This window comes from Thamnophis elegans, chromosome 6 (genome assembly GCF_009769535.1).
Source record: "Thamnophis elegans isolate rThaEle1 chromosome 6, rThaEle1.pri, whole genome shotgun sequence".
NCBI lineage: Eukaryota > Metazoa > Chordata > Lepidosauria > Squamata > Colubridae > Thamnophis > Thamnophis elegans.
The window spans coordinates 15,750,379-15,769,712 of record NC_045546.1 but is presented as its reverse complement, the minus strand read 5'-3'; the positions used below and the strand labels follow the sequence as shown (position 1 = coordinate 15,769,712).

Here is a 19,334-nt window from a genome sequence, read left to right as displayed (position 1 = left end):
ATAACTGTTGGACGGCCCTGGCCCCCACTCTGCCTCCGACACACAGTACTCATCAGAGCCTTCCCCAGACTCCAGCACTGGCCCATGTTCCTCCCCAACCTCCTCATTGTCTGAGACTGCCACCAGCTCTTTCTGGGGGGTCACAACAAAATGTTTCTTAAAGATTTTGTTTGAATTCTTTCTAAAACAATCATACTGTTTTTATGGTCTCAATTGAGTTTCATATAGCAGGTGTGCTTGGGCTTTAAGTGCAAACAATTTAATTATGGTGGAGGTAACTATGAAATGAATTTAAAGAAGTTAAAGGTGATTGAGTGACTTTGAGCCACTCTCAACTCATCTCACAGGGTTGTTGGGAAAACAGGAGGAGGAGGGTATTATTATGTTTGTTCCCTTGAGTTATTTATACAAGCAATAAAAGTGGGATAAAACAAATATAAGATGTTTATATATATCCATATATATATCCATATATATATATATATATCCATATATATATATATATATATATATATATATATATATATATATATATCCATATATATATATGGATATATATAATTATTATCATTAATTTTAGCTAAATTATATAAATTTAATAATTACCTAAATATTTAAACTTTTATTGGAATTCGGTATAAGTCAGCTCTACCTTTAATCTCTCTCTCCCTCTATTTAGTAGATTTTCATCCCACCTTTATTATTTTTATATATAACTCAAGGCAGCCAATATACTTCCTCCTCCTTCCTCCTCTTTTCCCAACAACAACCTTGTGAGGTGGATTGAGCTGAACGATAGTGAGTGACCATAGTGACCCAAGGTCAAACATCCAGCTTTCATGCCTAAAGCAGTGCTCTTATACAGGAGACCAGAACAATTTTAATATACAGAAAACGGATTCAGCTTATTTACAAGTAACACACAGGCAAAATGACTTTGAAAAAAACTAAAAATTATTTAATGAGAGCAATGAAAATTATACATGTTTCATAAATATACTTCAGTATAATTTGCTTTTATTTAATAGCCGGGACTTCTCTTTTCAATTCCAAAAATTATGTCCTTTAAAAGTACAATCCGAAGTAGAATGAAAATCTGAAAATTGAGAAAAAAAATGAAGAATCATAAAAAAAACTCAATAAAATGAAACAATACTCATAATAAAAGCTGAGAGAAAAAAATTATAGAGACATGGACCTAGAAATACAGAGTACTACAACCTTCAGATTTTATACAGAAGTTTGGATGTTTACATTACATACATAAAGGGCAGATAATAAATTTGCCAGGTTGTTGGAAGGAATAATTTTGTGTGAGCTTACACACAAAATAAATGGAGATTGTACAGTACCAAAATTTAATAGGTTGCACATGGTGGGAATAATTCACTGAACTATTCAAGCTATAGTGGGGGGGGGGGGGGAAACCACCCCAGGTAACTATGTAAGTTTTCAACTAGTTTTCCTCAGCTTGTCTATTGAAAATAAATGCTAATTAACCTTTTAGTTCTGCTGTAAATCCACAGGGTACTATTTATAAAGCACTGTTCGGTATAAATCTAAGACTTCCCACATTTTAGTTTTAAATTATCACAGAAAACATAAACTCTTTTTTTTAAGACAACAGTAATCAAACCTGATGGCTAGCAGCAGCTTCTTCTTACTGATTTTTCAGAAATAAAGCGGCACCACATTGGATCCATTGATCTTGATTCCCTCCACATGGGACATCAATGTTTGTCACCACACAATCCCTTTCAGCACTAGTGTAAACAGGCAAAGATATGCACTCTTCAGGGAATAGGGCCCATAAGTATTCTGTCAACAAGAATCAACCCTTTGAATTAGAAGATACGGTCACAATCATTTTACACACACACAATATTTGCCCAAAAACAAGACCCTGTCTTATTATTTTTGCCACCCAAAAAGGCACCGGGTCTTATTTTCAGCGGAGGGTCGTTTGTCCACTGACTCACATCAGTTGCATTCATCATCTCGGGCCTCCTTTTCGGAGCTCTGTTATTGGCTATAGAGGCCTTTAGGAAAGTCTTGCCGGATGGAGAAGAAATAGGCCAACAAGGCAGGTGTTGGGGTGTGTGAGGCCTGGCTGCAACTGTACAAAGGTAAGTAGCTTCACCCCCTCCATCCCCACTCTAGCTTAATTTTTACTCGTGCACCCTGGAGTAGGTGGGGTCTTAATTAGGTCTTATTTTTGGGGTAGGGCTTATATTGGGTGCACATGTAAAATCAAGCTAGAACTTACTTTCAGGGGTAGGTCGTATTTTTGGGAAAACATGGTGTATATAAATAACACACACACACACACATGCAGGCAGAGACAGACAGACTGATAGATATAGATATAGTCTTTCAGGTACTTCTTCTAAAACTGCATGAGAAAACTTCTGAGAAAACGTAGCAGGATTGTTCTGCATGGTCCTAATGAGGTAGGACTAGAACTTAATTGTGATCACTTTGATTCTGTATAAACAGGCTTAGTAGTCAAAGACATTCCCTGAAATAACCTACAATTCTGAGTATAATCTCTTGCCAGATTCCTAAAAAGAACTTGGGATGGGGTTGAGGAGTGATCCTGAAGCTGCAGTTAGTGAAGGACTGGAGGGCCAAACTACCTAATACTCATTGCATGGAAGAAACAGCAGGGCTGCCTATTAGCTGTTGAGCAAGCATCAACATTCGGCTTTCATCTTATAAGGTCCAAAATAACTTCAGACCAGTGCTTGGTAAATTCCCTATCCTCATGCAGATCAGAGTAAGATAATCAGAGGATATCCTGCTGTTTGTACTATGATTTACAGAATGCTATCTTTGAACTTACTTGCAGGCAAGGCTTCCCTACTGCTATACTCTGTTTCAAAATAACTCTACCGTCATGCTCTCCCTCACAATATCTGGTTGGGGGTCAACCGTGAAATGGCCTTAAGACCCGCTGAAGACTGTTCTCTTTAAAGAACCTTTCCTGTGTCAGTTTCATGTATAAATAAGCTTTTCTTCTTCTACGGCTCCATATCACAAGAAGAGGACCAAAAGTCTGGCCCTGTAGATCAATCACAATATACATTATTAATTTCATTAATTTTTCCCAGAAAAAATGTTATCGTACTTAGGAATAATCAAAGTCATGCATACATGAATAAAGAAAATGGCAACCGATTCAAAAATTTAATGTATTTTATATAATAAACTATGCAGCCTGATTTTTTTAAAAAAATATTTTCTGTATATGTTTTCATATGGGGTCTTTTTAATATATCATATTTTTTCATGTTGTAATAAACTTAATTGCACCTGAGTTGTGTATTCTGAATCTTTTTTAAAACTGCCTATTTTTGAAAATGACTGCAGCCCATAAATATTAAACAAATGCCTCTCCATATAGGATTCAATTCACACAGGCCTGAGAAATTTAATTAATGATGAGAACTATGTCATTAATCCCAGTAACTGTAAAGATTGGGATTGTAAGAAATATGCAGACAAAGCTTAGTTTTCATAGGTAGACAAATTGCTGAACTGTAGTCTAACAGCATTTGTTCGTTTGTCACTCTGACAACTTGGCAGCAGTAGTTATGTGTGTTCTGGAGGCTAATGTGAGAATATGTGAATATTTTATAGAACTGGATCAGGAAAAAGTATGTTTTTATGCTGATGTTTTTATATAATAAATGATTTCTAGTGTATGGGCAATTTTCCTTGCTAAATTAACTTATAGAATTCTTCATGCATTTTTCAATGTAGAAAGTTTAGTGTATGTTTGATGGAATGTGTAGCTGGAGAAGTAGGGGGAGGGTTTTAAGGAATGGCTCCATTTTACACTTGCTATTTTTCTCTGTTATTGTCTGACTCTTTGTCAGGGCTGGTGAAAGCCAGATTAGAAAACAAGAACCTTCCAAAACCCAGACTGAAGAGCAGGGGACCACTAGAGCTAGATTTGGTATAGATTCAATTTCCTTTTATGACTATGAAAGGAGGTGTTGTTGTGAGAGACACTGGGAAAGGAATGAAAGTAGACCTGAACAGTGACAGCTTATCCTATAAACAACATCTTAGCTGAGATGGCCAGACATCTTTTTAAAAGCATCTTAAATAAATCAATATTCATTATTGTACCGCTCCCTTTCTTTCAGTTTTAGCTTTTCCCCTTTATTTCTTCTTCATTCTATTTTAAGAATAAAAATAAAGGGGAAACTGTTCCAAAGAGACTTAATTAACTCAGTATAAATAAGAAGAGGACAATCCTCCTACATGTTTTCAGGATTCTTTGATTACCCAAGACATGTATTAAAGATACCTTCCTGATATCCATGTAGCTCTTGCATCATAGATCTTGCCCAGGTATGTTGGGTTTGACATATGTAAGAATTTATTCTACTTGTTTGTATGAAAGAAAATCAATCTTTCCAGAAGCGATTACTCTTCTTTTCCTTTTTGTTCTTTCCCCGTTTGATCTTTTGAACTACATTCTAGCGTGTTTTCATTTTCTTCTCTTTTATGAACTTGCATTCTTAAAGAATCAGTGACCAGACGTCTTTCCATTCCATCAGTGTTTGAAGGAAGGAAGATTGCCAATTGCCTCTTCCTGACTAAACAAGGGCAGAAAAGATTTTTTTTCCTGGGGGAGGGGGAAGCAGCTGGTGGCAGCATTGTTGAATCAGCTCTTCTTCAAAGTTTCGGGAGGGTACAGTAGGTTTATAAGGGGAAAGTTCAAAGATCCCTCTCTTGAAAGCCAGTGGGCACCAATCCACCTTATCCCATGTGCAACAGAAAAAAATAGTTTGCTTTGGATTACTTCTGAAAGGTTAACAGAATAACAGAGTTGGTAGGGACCTTAGAAGTTGTCTAGTCCAACCCCTGGTTCAGGCAGGAAACCCTGTATCATTTCAGATAAATGTTGTACAATCTCTTCTTTAAAAACTTCCAGTGTTGGAGCACCCACAATTTTGGTAGGAAGTTGTTCCATTGATTAATTGTTCCGTCAGGAAATTTCTCTTTAGTTCTAGGTTGTTTCTCTCCTTGAATAGTTTCCATTCATTGCTTTTTGTCTTGCCCTCAGATGCTTTGGAAAATAGGTTGACCCCTTCTTCTTGGTGACAGCCCCTCAAATATTGGAATAATGCTATTATGTCACCCCAATTCCTGCAACCATTCTTCATATGTTTAGCCTCCAGTCCCCTTATCATCTTTATTGCTCTTCTACTTTGTGGATGATTGGCACATGAAGTTATTCTGAGAAAGATTATTTTCAATCTTCACAGCAAGAAGGGATATCACTAAAATTTTCAGGATTTTGTCAGAATGATTTCAATGTGCATAAATTTATTTCAGGCTATTTTGGGGTTTTTTGATCTAGGATTGGTTTTCTTTGGGCGGGGTGGGTGGGAAATCAACCAAGTTTTCATTCATTGGTTGCAAAAGAAAGGGAACAACTAGCTTATTCGCCCATTCATGACATGATGGGTTGACAGAGGATAACTGGCCCAAAGTCAACTCACTGGCTTTCATGCATAAAGTGGGTCTAGAACATAAAGTCTCCTGATTTCTAGCCTAATGCCTTAACTACAAGACCAAACTGGTTTGCTTGTTGTTGTTGCAAAGTCATCTTCGACCCATCGCAACCCAATGGACAATGTTCCACCAGGTCTTCCTGTCCTCTACCATCCTCTGGAATCCATTTAATCTCAAGCCTACTTCGGTGACTCCATCCAGCCACCTTATTCTCTGCTGTCCCCTTCTTCTTTTGCCAAATCTTTCCCAGCATGAGGCTCTTCTCCAGTGAGTCCTTTCTTCTCATTAGGTGGCCAAAGTATTTGAGTTTCATCTTCAGGATCTGGTCTTTTAAAGAGCAGTCAGGATTGATCTCATCTAGGACTGACTGGTTTGATCGCCTTGAAGTCCAAGAGACTTGCAGGAGTCTTCTCCAGCACCATAGTTCAAAGGCCTCAATTCTCTGCGCTCATCCTTTCTTATGGTTCAACCTTCACAGCCATACATTGCAACTGGGAAAAACTGGTTTGCTATTTCAGGTTAATTCCACAGGTGCAAATCCATCAGAAAACGCAATAATTTGAATGTGAGCAAAACATTTACACAAAATATATTAAAATTGGCTATTTTCATGAAAATCTTTTGTTGGTTAATCAGTTGACTATGAATTGGGATTAAAATACTTATCCAGATTTTAAGAAAACATTTCAGACTATCCAGACATCTCTTTTACAAGTCCACTAATTCACTTGTGCTGTTTTAATAGTGATTAAAAACAAAAAGCTTTCTGAGAAATGAACAAGCCACTTATAAAACTACAAAGAATGGAGTCATTAAACTCTAAAGTACTTGATCTTTTCAAAAAAAGAGGAAGAAGAGTGTTATCAGTCAACTATTGAAAACCTAGTATTTGAAAAAAAAATGTAATTGCAAGCTTAACATTTTGAGCCCTTAAAAATAAAGTACCTGGGGAATCCAAGCCATGTAACAAGGCAGAACAGTTGAAACACTGGATGAGTCATGTTGATTTTCAGAAAGTCGATTTCCATCAAAACTACAGCCTTCCAATTGAAGGCCACTGATCTGTCATGGAAACACATAACATTCAATTTGGTTAAAATGTGAGCAATGACTATATTGTATTTTGACATAAGTTAAAACTTAGTTCTCTGGATGGCTCCAGTAAAGAACAATATCTATGGAAGATTATTACAGAAGAAGCAAGGTGATTGTGGCTTGGAAATTATGCTTTTAAACACATCTCCTATAGCTATGATGGCGAACCTCTGGCACGTGTGCCAGAGGTGGCATGCAGAGCCCCCTGGCAGTGCGGTTGCCCCAGGTCAGATCTCCGTGGCGTTTCTTTCATGAGCTCTGTTTCCCCGCAAACAACAAAACAGAAGCTCATGAAAAAAAAAAGATCTTGCCATGCTGCCTGTTTTGGGATGCCCCACCTCCTGCTGGCCAGCTGATCTTCAGGTCTCTGCTGCGCACAGGTGCATGCATGTGTTCGTGCGTGCGCACACACCTTTCAGTTTGGGCATTTGCATGTGTGCAGTTTGGGCACCCAGTGTCTAAAAGGTTCGCCATCACTGTTCTATAGTTTGCAGTTGTATTCTTTATTATGATAAAAATATTATTGGATCAGTATTTACGGTAGGTCAGCAGCAGGTATCAATATATTAGTGTTATAGAATAAAGCAGTAAGACTCACATAAACATTTATAAACAATGCTTGAGAATGACCATTGGCTTACCTGAAGGGTCGTTCTCAGTGCACTGCAGGAGTGTCCAAGCAAGGGTTAAATTCTGTCCCACTGCCCAAGGACTGGGTTGAAAGTTTTTGGCCACGCCCTCTGGCTCCTTCCACCCTCAATTTTTCAATGAAGGCATGGTCCATCTGAGATGGATGTCTGACTGGCAAAGTATTCTCATATGAAAAAGCAGGACATCCTGGAAATAATACCCCAGGGTGGGGTTGGACACTCCGCAGTCCACCGAGAACAACCCTTCAGGTAAGTCAATGGTCATTCTCCAGTGCACTGCTTGGAGTGTCCAAGCAAAGGACATGCCCAAGCAAAATGTCACTAGGGCAGGTGCCTCCAATGAGGTTCATGATCCACATCAAGATTTGCAGAAACCACGCTCTGCAAGACATGTCTTCCGAAGGCAGCATCTGCCAAGGTGTATTTGTCCAGCTTGTAGTGCCTAACAAATAAGGATGGCATTGCCCAGGTCGTAGCTTTGCAAATCTCCTTAATTGAGGCCTGGGTAGCATTTCGGGTTGAGTACGCTGTCAGTCTGGGAGGTGTAGACCTACCCTGGTGTTCATAGGCCAGGGAGATACAAGGCTTGAGCCAACGACTGATGGTGGAAGATGAAATCTTCCAGCCCATGGCCGCCGGTTGAAACGATACAAATAAGGCCTCTGAGCATTGGAAGGAGGATGTATGCTTGATGTACTCCTTTAATGCTCTCCGCATGTCGAGGGTATGCAACGGCGAGGGCCTCGGGCAAAAGTTTGGGAGAACAAGCTCCTGGGTCCTGTGAAAGTAGGAATTGATCTTCGGGATAAACGACGGGTCCAGCCGTTGAATGATCCTGTTCCTATGGATGAGACACAAATCCTCCCTGACTGACAGAGCTGCCAGTTCAGACACCGTCCTCACCGAAATAATGGCAACGAGGAAGGCCATCTTGAAGGAAAGGTGCCTGATGGAAGAAGAGCAGAGAGATTCAAGGGGTAGTTCTGATAGAGCCCTGAGAACAACAGCGAGGTCCCAGGAAGGGTATCGATGGATCACCTGCGGCCGCAGGTTCGATGCGCCCTTAAGGAAGGCCCGTACGCTGGGGTGACAGCTAAGCAGTTGGGAAGAGTCTGCAGATATCACAGTGGCCAGTGCAGCGACTTGGCATCGTAAAGTATTTGGAGCTAGTTTTTATCAAATCCCTCTTGGAGGAAGTCCAGTATTTGAGCGAGAGACACAGAAAGTGGCTCCAGGTGATGTGAGCCACACCAGGTGGAGAAGGCAGATCACATGGCCCCGTATAGCAATAGCAATAGCAGTTAGACTTATATACCGCTTCATAGGGCTTTCAGCTCTCTCTAAGCGGTTTACAGAGTCAGCATATTGCCCCCAACAACAATCTGGGTCCTCATTTTACCCACCTCGGAAGGATGGAAGGCTGAGTCAACCCTGAGCTGGTGAGATTTGAACAGCCGAACTGCAGAACTGCAGTCAGCTGAAATAGCCTGCAGTGCTGCATTTAACCACTGCTGATGGTGGTGGAAGGACACCGGGCTGCCTGGATGGTATGAATGACCTGCCTCGAGAAGTTGGCTTGAGCTAGGAGATCCCTCTCAAGTGCTAGGCGGTCAGATTGAGCCATTGGGGCTCTGGGTGTTGTATGATCCCGCCGGCTGAGGGAGACCAAGTAGTATTTGAATTCTGTCAGCTAAGGCTGTTAAATATATCTGATGGGCTTTGGACTGAATTGAAAAACTGAGGATGGAAGTACCAGAGAGTGTGGCCAAAGATTTTCAATCCAGTCCTTGGGCAGTGAGACAGAATTTAACCCTTGCTTGGACACTCCAAGCAGTGCACCGGAGAAAGAGAAGAAATAAGTCCCAGAGAAGATATGGCATCTTTTTAGAAGTCTGACAGCTTTCAAAGAATAGTTTTTATAGGTCAATAAAGTTTTTTCGTCTCTCTCTTTCTCACTCTTTCTTTAAGCAATAGGCCAAATAAAGGGATTTTAACTCCATGAAGAAACAAAGCCTTGAAAGAAATACTGTCCACTTTATTTCTTCTCTTGGGGACCATTGTGCAATGAGAAACATGTTTTGTAACTTTGATTTTAGGAACTAAACTTAATAGCAATTTGCTTTATTTTTAATTTTAGTGAAAAAAATGGATCTGCAGGATTCAATGATAACTTTAACTACAGCATCTGTATTAATCTCAAATATATTTTGAACATCAGCATTTCCATTTTCTCTCACAATCTTAGGGGCAGATTCCTTGGTATTTTAGTTTTAACACAAGCCTTGGTATGATAGTTGTCTTCTGCCTTGTGCTGTCAGAAGTGATGGGCAGATAGTCCTGTCCAAATGTCTCCTGAGATATAAGCATGGAATAATAGAAGTGAATACAGATACAGACCCCTGCTGCTATCTAATTCGTTGTAAACATGAAGCGTGCATATTCTAGACCAGGGCTGCCAAACTCACAGCCTGTGGGCCAGATGCATCATACGCTGCTCCCGCCCGGTTTAGTGAAGGGAAAAAAATTACAATATGTCACGTAATGATGACACGAGTTTGGTACTCCTGTTCTAGACTAATTATATGCACAGGCAGGTGGACATCAAAACAAGGAAGAAATTTTTTTGTGATAGTATTATTTGTCAGGGTTCTGACCAATGCCCTAATAAAAGCAGGAGCCTCAGGCCAATTTTCAAGAAAAATCCAGTTGCTTATTAGGATCGCAATATCGGCACGAAACAAGTGAAGCCAGCTCTGACTGTGTTTTGTTTTGACTGAGGTGTGAATTCCTCAGTGCAGCTGTGAGGCACGATTTCCCATCACCCTGCTTATGGCAACTCGGGAGCGGGTCAGGAAAGCTTCGCGAGTTGACATTACTATTTAGAAATTTACTCCCATAGTTTAGACAATACTAGGTTACTGAATATCACCATAGAAAAAATAAACTATTGCTATATTAGAAGCAGGAATGCTGCTCTTATTAAATAATTTAAATAATGTATATGATTTCATATTATTTCAGACAAATGTTTGATATATTACAGAAAAATCTCTAAGTCCTCATATGTTCCAATTGTAAGCTGTGCCTTTCTTTAGGATGCACAGATCCAAGTTTTAAACATTATGTATATTTATATCCATAATTAAACATATTCAGACTTTACTTCTTCTTACAGGGTCCCTAAACCCTGAATTCATAACACTTAAAATATTATTCAAAGCATTTCCTCATCAATTCCCAATGGTTTAAGATATCACAAGAGGCATGAGTTTATGTTAATCAAACAAAAAATGCATTTTCACATGCATTATCAGGTAACAGTTTCTTTATAAGCAATTATAAATGTCATTAAATAAGATTTAATTATATAAAAATTGATTCTGAATCAAAAATTTATCATTGTCATTTCTGGAAAAAATTATTCTCGTAATCAGGTCTTGAGGCTATTGATTGAATTAATCAACCATTTCAAGGCTGATAATATCTCCGGGCCAAGTTGTAAACTTGGTTCAGTTGGTGTGCCTACTTTAATATGCACATGCATTTCAAATTTTCTTCCAGAAACGACAGCGAACCTTTAAAGGTCAAACAGTAATGTTGTATTTGAAATCTAAACGACTGAAACATTAATTTCTATATTTTTGCAAATCTTTTACAAGATTCTTTTGGTACTTTAGGTTTAATATTCAATAAAGTAAAAGAAGAACTTTAATTGAAGAACTGATTTGCAAAATGTAGGCTAAATCTATTTTGGTCTATTTGTTCACTGTGTTCAGCAGGACAAATTAGATAGCTGTATAAGGTAAAGGTTCCCCTCGCACATATGTGTTAGTCATTCCCAACTCTAGGTGGCAGTGCTCATCTCCGTTTCAAAGCCAAGGACTCAGCGCTGTCCGAAGACATCTCCGTGGCAGGCATGACTAAATGCCGAAGGCGCACGGAATGCTATTACCTTCCCACCAAAGATGGTTCCTATTTTTCTACTTGCATTTTTACGTGCTTTTGAACTTCTAGGTTGGCAGAAGATGGGACAAGTAATGGGAGCTCACTCCATTACATGGCTAGGGATTTGAACCGCCAAACTGCCATCCTTTTTGATTGACAAGCTCAGCATCTTAGCCACTGAGCCACCTTTTAGATAGCTATATAATAAAGTACAAACGTCATCAATTTCTATTACCAGCCAGAGATAAAGAGAATTTTTTTTTCTCTTTAAACACCTTTTAAATAATTTTATCCCTGCTAGCTAAGCTTAAAATGTTGCTATTGGGAATTGCTCATTTTTTAGAAAACTCCCCACACTCCAATTATTTTCTTGGTCAGACTTTTTCTAAAACGCATAGCATGACTTGGGAAAAACCAAAATGTTTGTGATATTTTATAGAGAACTGAACAGAGCTCATTGATAAAAAGAAGGAGCAGGGTGGCTAGAATAGCAAAGGACAGGATAAGTAACACAATTATATTAATAGATAACAGATTAACAAATAATTAATATTCTTTTAGGTTCTCTTTGAGGCTGGAATGGAGTGAGTTATGCATTTAATGAAACAAAATAATAAATTTGACTATATTTAAATTATTTATAGATCTATAAGCTCATAGAAGGCTCAGCAAGTATAATTTCAACAGATTGATTACCTGAACTTGGAGCTTCGCTTCTCTTATTTGACCTTTCCAGGATGCTGTAAATTTTAGACTATCCACAGAACAGGTCATTACTCTGGAAAAGAATAATAAAATGAAAATATAAATAGTTTATTTGAAATGAAATAAACCATACGTTATCTCCCATACATTAAAAGATAACACACAGCTGCTGATTAAGTGAACCAGATTCCTAAAACAATCCACCCCACTCCCACTGCTAAAAAAAGTGCAGCATTCAATAAAACAATACAACATTTGGATTAATGAAAATAAGATGCTGTATTGTCTTTAATAATAGTATTTTATGCTAAGTAAGAATGTGACTGTTTAAGAATATGAACAAATCATTTAGTTTAATGAAAAGAAGGACTAGGGGTGACATGATAGCAGTGTTCCAATATCTCAGAGCCACAAAGAAGAGGGAGTCAAGCTATTATCTATTCTTCATTCCGTTAATGTCTCTTTGAATGCTATTCTCAAGGTTTTTTTTAAAAAAAATGCGCTAATACTAGAAATCAGAATTTTTTAGCATTTCTATTATTTCATTTTGCTTGTACACAATACTTTGTGGCACTAAATGTACTTCTAGAAAAACTATCATGTTATTAGAAATGAAAGTTTAGCTGCATACTTGCAAAATCTGTTTCCTAAAGCATCGTATTTGCCATCAGGTTAACAAGTTAAATACATCTGATTTATATTAGGAAATGTCTATGCTTTTTTTCACTAAAAAGGACTCAATTTTTAAAAAAAATCATGAAATGAAATAAAATATCAATAGAACAAATTAGAGGGGATAAGAAAACCAAACAGTATTAGTGGCAAAACACATTTGATGGAAGTAGATGAGAAGCTTTGCTACCAAAAATGTTCTTTACATAAAGACAGAAGACATGAGAGAGGACCAACTGGACTTCCTACTGAAGACAATCCTATAGCGTAGTCTTCTATAGACAATGAAGGTGAGAAAATGAGAGAACGAATGAAGCAGTAGTACTGAGAGACACATACATGACATACAACAGCCATCAATTCACCTACCTTGCAGTCTCTTGCCTTAAGGCATTCAGAAAAGTATCTGGATGGAAGAGTTCTGAGAGGTCCAGAGTATCCAAAAGTAAGGTCTGCTTTTCTGCTTTACTCACCCAATTCTAGAAAGATAACAGCAGTGTATGCTAAGAGGGGGAAAAAATCTAGCTAACTTAACATATTCAAGTGCCTATCCAGCATTTTCTGAGGAATTCATTGAGCTTAACATGGAATAAGATATAGGACTGTGACATTAGAGGCAAGTGACAACATAGTTCAAAACTGAATGTGACAAAAATGATATCGAGGAATATGATGCACAGTGTTGCTAGGCTTCATTATTAATATGGTTCAAAAATAATTTCTTAAACACTGACAATCATGTGAAGGGAATGGACACCTTGTTTTATTCATAAATCCCAATCTGGGAAATACCAGAAAGGAAATGTATTATACATAAATGCCTCCCACCTAATTTTATGATGGAATGACATCTACAAACCGGATAAATGCCAGTCAAAAACCAGCCAGCACGCATGCCAACACACACAGCTTTGTAGAAAGAAAACAAATAGATTTAACATAGGGAACCCAAGCCAATTAATCAGAATGGTAAGTTACAAATTTAAAACTACTGATGTGTCTGCATTGGGCAAACACATAATTTCTTAGTTCATCATAAAATACATATTCATCCGTTCTTAAATGGACACTGCAGTATAGTGTCTGTCTCTGAGTAGGTTTTACTGAACATAATTGTATCATATACCCTGTTTCCTTGAAAATAAGACCTCCCCGGATAATAAGTCCAATTGGGTTTTTAGAGTGCATGTGCTAAGATAAGGCTTCCCTGAAAATATTGCAAGACAGCAGCAGCCATGATGTAACCACACCACCTCCTGCACCTCAAAAATAATAAGAACTCCCTGAAAATAAGGCCAAGTGCTTATTTTGGGGGTCAAAAGAAAATAAGACCCTGTCTTAGTTTCATGAAAACACGGTATTCAACTTCATAAATAATGGATCATTCTGCTACATAATACACATAATGCCATTTGACATAAAGCAAATAATTCCCTAAATTTTTATGTATGAAATTAAGGATCATGAATAATCTTATCAAAAAATAAATAATAGTTTATTGTTTGATAAACAATATTGGTTGGAAACATGCAGAAGAGGCTTTTATTGTGCAGTGGATAGACAATGGTTAGAATGATGATGAAGAAACAATAATTTATGCTGTTTTTCAATTTGAAATATGCTATGAAAAACACAAAGCCCCATAAAATTTTTATAAATATATATAATGCAAGTATATATTTTTAAAAAAAGACTAAAATGGTTACAATAAATTCCTCTTGTTAACTTAATATACTATATGTAAACAGTGATATTGGTTACAAAAACTGAATTTTAAAGCAACGTACCGTATTTTTTAGAGTATAAGACACACCTTTTTCCCTCAAAAAGGAGGGTGAAAATCTGGGTGCATCTTATACACTGAATACAGCATTTTTTGCCTTCGGAAACCCCGCCCCCTTCACCAAAATGGCTGTGCATAGCTTTTAGGAGGCTTTCAGAGTGCTCTTGGGGACTGGGGAGGGCAGAAATGAACGAAATTTTAAATCACTATTTCAACCTACGGAAAATGTTTAGATTCCATTTTGTATGTTCCTTAGGAATGTGTCACATACATCTTTTGCCAGCATTTTGATGAATATTTCCAATCCTAGTATAGATACACTTTGTATTTCACAAGAACTTAATGGAAAAAAACACACACCAAGAGATTCATATAGCATTTTTTTCCCAACAATTTACTGCCTTCCTTCAAAATAACTGCCTAAAACCAGACAATTTTCCAATCAATCAATCACATTCTATTCTTTTCTTGAATTTGTATGCTACTATTTAAATTGAGACCATATTATTCCCCTATTAAAAAAAAGGTTTATTATCCAAGATGAAAGCAAACATGTCATTTCTATTTAAATATTCCTTGTCACATTTGATTTCAGATAGAACCTTTTAGCCTAATAACACCAGAAAATTTGCAAGTCTTATTTGTTCTGCAAGTCTCTTTCTAGTTCTACTGTTGAATGTCTACTGCAAATGACAAAATTAGAAAAAGAGGTTGAATAAATTAACAAAAATGCTCTTATTAAAGATATTGCTACCACCCTATGAATAATGGGGAGAAAGGCCATTGAAGTGATAATCACTAAACTACATAATTTGTTGTTCTATCATAGTAACTCCCCAAATTGCTGTTTTTTCCCTGAGACAGAACAATTTAATCAAATGTCCTTTATATGTGTCACAACATAGATTACACATTTCTCCCAGATAATTGTGAATGATCTGAATGCCCTCTTCCCCTCCCCCCCCAATTCTATTTATACTCGTGAGCTTGGGCATATCTGCATGATTCTTTCAATGATTTATCAGTTCCTGCTATATTATGGCAGTAATTGCAGTTTTTCAACCAGAAAGATAGCATGAAGTAAAGTGTTCAGTGTCAAAGTGGTCATTAGAGTCATTTGTAATTTCAGATTAATATATTCATTTTACTAGTGTATTCAAATAAACATTGGATTCAAGTATTCCAGACATCTATGGGCAAGCAATTATATTCAATTAAATTCTAAGCGACTGTAATGATTAACAACAGCAGTTTGTTTTCAAATCTGAAGTAATTATTTTGTAATTTGCTTGTTTAATAAAAAGTGAAGTACATGATGGCTAGTATTTTAAAACTATGACTTTTGATAGCAATGTATACTATATCTATATAGTATACTATATAGTATACTATATCTTTTGATAGCAATGTCACTTAGACATATATACCGCTTCATAGTGATTTACAAAGCCGTTTACAGAGTCAACATATTGCCCCCAACAATCTGGGTCCTCATTTAACTGACCTTGGAAGGATGGAAGGCTGAGTCAATCTTGAGCTGGTGAGGATCAAACTGCTGGTAGTCAGCAGAATTAGCCTGCAATACCACATTCTAACCACTGCACCACCATGTCTCTAATATTAGTTCACTTCTAATAGCTCACTTTTAGTTATTAGACATGAAAAAATACGATAAGCAAAAAAAAATAGTTTAATTTCTGAAGCAATAAACTGCATCATTTTAAAAGCATCTTAAAAACCAAAAGGCTTACTATGCAGACCTTTTTCTTGTCTTAGAAGGCAAAATATCAGCTGCAAAGGATCCGTGTATTCAGCCCGGACATCATTTTACGTAACATAATTTAACTGAGGCTTAAAATTGTTGAAAGTAGCATTTTACAAAAGGTTTTACATACTGATACATTTTACATGTAACTATATAGTTTATAACTATAGTATAACAGTGTAATAAAAAAAACAACAGAGATGGGGCTTCGAGGGGAGGAGCTGCCGCCGTCGGGAGCTCAATAAAGCTCCTGCCAGGACTCTGGTTCGTATATCTCATAAGATCTATAGATATCTCCCCTTTCTGGCAGAAAGGGGCAGAGAGGAGGTCAGTCGTTAGGATCTCTTTGTAATTCATAGCTTTTCTTTTTGCTGTGAATGGAGAAGAGGTTCAACATTAGCTGAGCCTTTACTCCGGCCAGTTTTCCGCGCTGCCTTTTTTGCAGCCTAGGCAGATTGCCTCCCCCCCCAGGACAAAGCTAAGCTATTTAAAAGCCAATCCGGGCGGGGACCATTCCCGAGGAATTTCTTCTATTACTATTTAAAATACCAGCTTCAATTTCGCAAAAGGCTCCCTTTCTTTTTTAGCTGCGTCACAAGATGGCGATCTTGTAGCTTTTGTGTTTGATCTGACGTAGCTAGTTGACCCTACCCTCCTGAAGGCTTCTCCGTACTAATTGCTAAAAGATTAACTGAGGGGAGCACAGACTTTGATTTTTGGCTCGCTTGATTGCTTGTCTTTTATTTTTATTCTGGAATGGCTCCCAAACCTAAACAGAAGCGCTTCCTTAATAACATATCTCCAAAAATTGCTATGAAGTCGCTACCCTTGTCTCCTACACCCTCCACGGGAGATTTGCTAACACAAGAATTCCTTCTCAAAACGCTTAATGATTTCAGACAGGAGATTAATCAACTGATATCGGATTTATGTGATCAATTTGATGCTAAAATTGCTCAGGCAAAGCAGGATATGATCGGAGTAATGACAGTCATGACAGATTATATTGCTGAAACGGAAGACAAATTGGAACTTTTGGAAGAAACTAACCTTAATCTGATATCAAAAATTCAAACGTTAGAACAGCAAATTGAAACTGCTCAAAAAGAACTTGTCATGATAAATTATGATAAGACTGCCTTTGCTATACGAGTTAGAGGACTGCGTGAAAACCAACAGGAGAATTTGAAACAGACATTCTTTGAGGCTTTCAGTCGCTTGGTGGGAAGTCCGGGACTTAACTTTGATTGGCAGATTCAAAGAATTTACCGCCAGAATTCCTGGGTAGCAAAACAGCGACAGCTTCCGAGGGACATAATAATATACTTTACTACAAGGGAATCTAGAAATGAGATAATACAGAGGCTTTACGGAAAGAGGTTGATAATTGATGGGGAGGACTTGATTGTTTTTAAAGAGATACCATTTCAAATATTAAGAACAAGAAGACAGTACGCTTTCTTAACCGAAGAACTCAGAAACTCTCAGATTCCATACAAATGGGAAGTCCCAGCTGGTATTACAGTTACATTTGGCAATCAAAAACACCGCATTAACTCCGTCTGTGAAGCCCGAAAATTTTACTACGAGACCCTGAAGGCGGGACTTCCTGATTCATCCGGATCTGGGGAGAGGCAAGGAGAAGGAGAAGACAAACAGCGAGACACGTGGCTACAAGGCGGAGGGTGTTGTTTCTCTCTTTCGGAAGGGCAGAAGACTAAAGAATAAAGACTAAGCGATGTTTTTAAAGTTTTAGGATTTCCGTCTGGGATAAAATGGAAAAGTGGCATATCGAGGATGAGACATGGAGACTGAAAGAAGCGTTGCTGATTGTGGACATATATTGTACAGAAGTTTTGTCTGAACTCTAACTCAAATTGTGCATGAACTATTTTCTTAGGCGAGGAGAGCGGAAATTGTGATCTTTTGAGTTGCGGTTTGGGACGAACGGAGTTGGGAGGTGCGTGGGAGAGGGAAGGGCAGCGAAAGTTTAATTAGATTACCTGGGGCTAGAACGCAAGCTGATGTTTGTTTGAGTTGCTATATCAATATAAAGTTAAGAAAGATTGGTCGGAGAATCTTCAGGAAAGTGGAGTAAACATGGGAGGAGCAATGAATGTGGATAAAATATATATGTGGATATGGATAAAGGCAGGGTGGAAGGTAAAAAATTTATATGTGGAGGTGGGTAAGGATAGAAAGGGAGGTGTTGGAAATGAAAAATGAAAGAAGTATTTGAGTTTAATGGTGTTATAGAAAGGTTTGGATATTTGGATAAAAAAGAGATAAATTAAAGGTCTGAATAGATAGACAAAGCAAGGAGACTTTTAGTTGGGGAATTCTAATTGATCAACTTACCTGGCTCTAATACAGTTTGAAACCCTGCAAGTAGCAAAATAATCGAAATTTGGAATGAGTCACATTGTTTAAGATTTACAGATAATGGGAAGCTGTGTTAACGTAGTGGGTTTATTGACCCTTTTTGTTTCTTTCTTCTTTTTGTGTGTGAGTGTGGGGTTTTTTTTTTTTATTTCTTATTTTCTACTATTTTTCCTTTTTCTTTTTGGCTTTACTTTTATCTTATTTTTTCAATTTTAAAGTTAGCTGGCCTTATTATACTTAAATGCTTGTTAAAGAATTATGCCGGGCATGGGACCTGCGAAGCCGTAAGGGGGTTAGGGAGGGGGGATTATAGTGGGGAGGGGGGAGGGTGGAATTACAGTTTCAATCCTTAGAACAATAAGAATTCACTTGTGTACTGCGGCTCGTTTTTCTTTTTTTTTTTCTTTTTTTCTTTTTCTACTTTTATTGTAAAAAACAAATTGAATTGTATGGATACACCAAAGTGAGGAGAAGAGGGAAAGAGAAGGGAGAAGTAAAGAGGGAGTGAGAGGGAATGTAAGGAGGGTGAAATGGAGGGGGGGGAGATGTCTGAGGGGGTAGGGAAGTAGAAGAGGGGAATGCTGGAGGGGTGAAAGGAAAGTTGGAGGGGGAGAAGAGAGGGTGTATGGGGGAATGAAGTGTTATGTTGGGTTTTTTTTTCCTTTTTTCTTTTTTTTATGCACAGTATATAAGTGATTGTATAAAATGAAAATGAAAATGAAATAAAAGGTAATTTGATAAAAAAAAACAACAGAGATGAAAAGGAATGTGATAGTTAGCAAAATTCAATTTTAAAAGAGAGTCAGGT

The 19,334-nt window shown here is 37.7% G+C and overlaps 1 protein-coding gene across 1 annotated transcript in view; it reads right to left on the bottom strand.

Moving 5' to 3' along the window:
* Positions 1-970: 970 nt before the first annotated feature.
* DYNC2H1 (dynein cytoplasmic 2 heavy chain 1) overlaps positions 971-19,334 on the bottom strand; it is a 165,073-nt gene continuing 146,709 nt past the window's right edge. The window contains 6 exon segments of the mRNA XM_032220187.1: positions 971-1,096; positions 1,637-1,800; positions 1,803-1,818; positions 6,475-6,591; positions 11,916-11,997; positions 12,966-13,075. Of these exon segments, the coding sequence (XP_032076078.1) occupies positions 1,661-1,800; positions 1,803-1,818; positions 6,475-6,591; positions 11,916-11,997; positions 12,966-13,075 (465 nt within the window). The 3' untranslated portion in view covers positions 971-1,096; positions 1,637-1,660.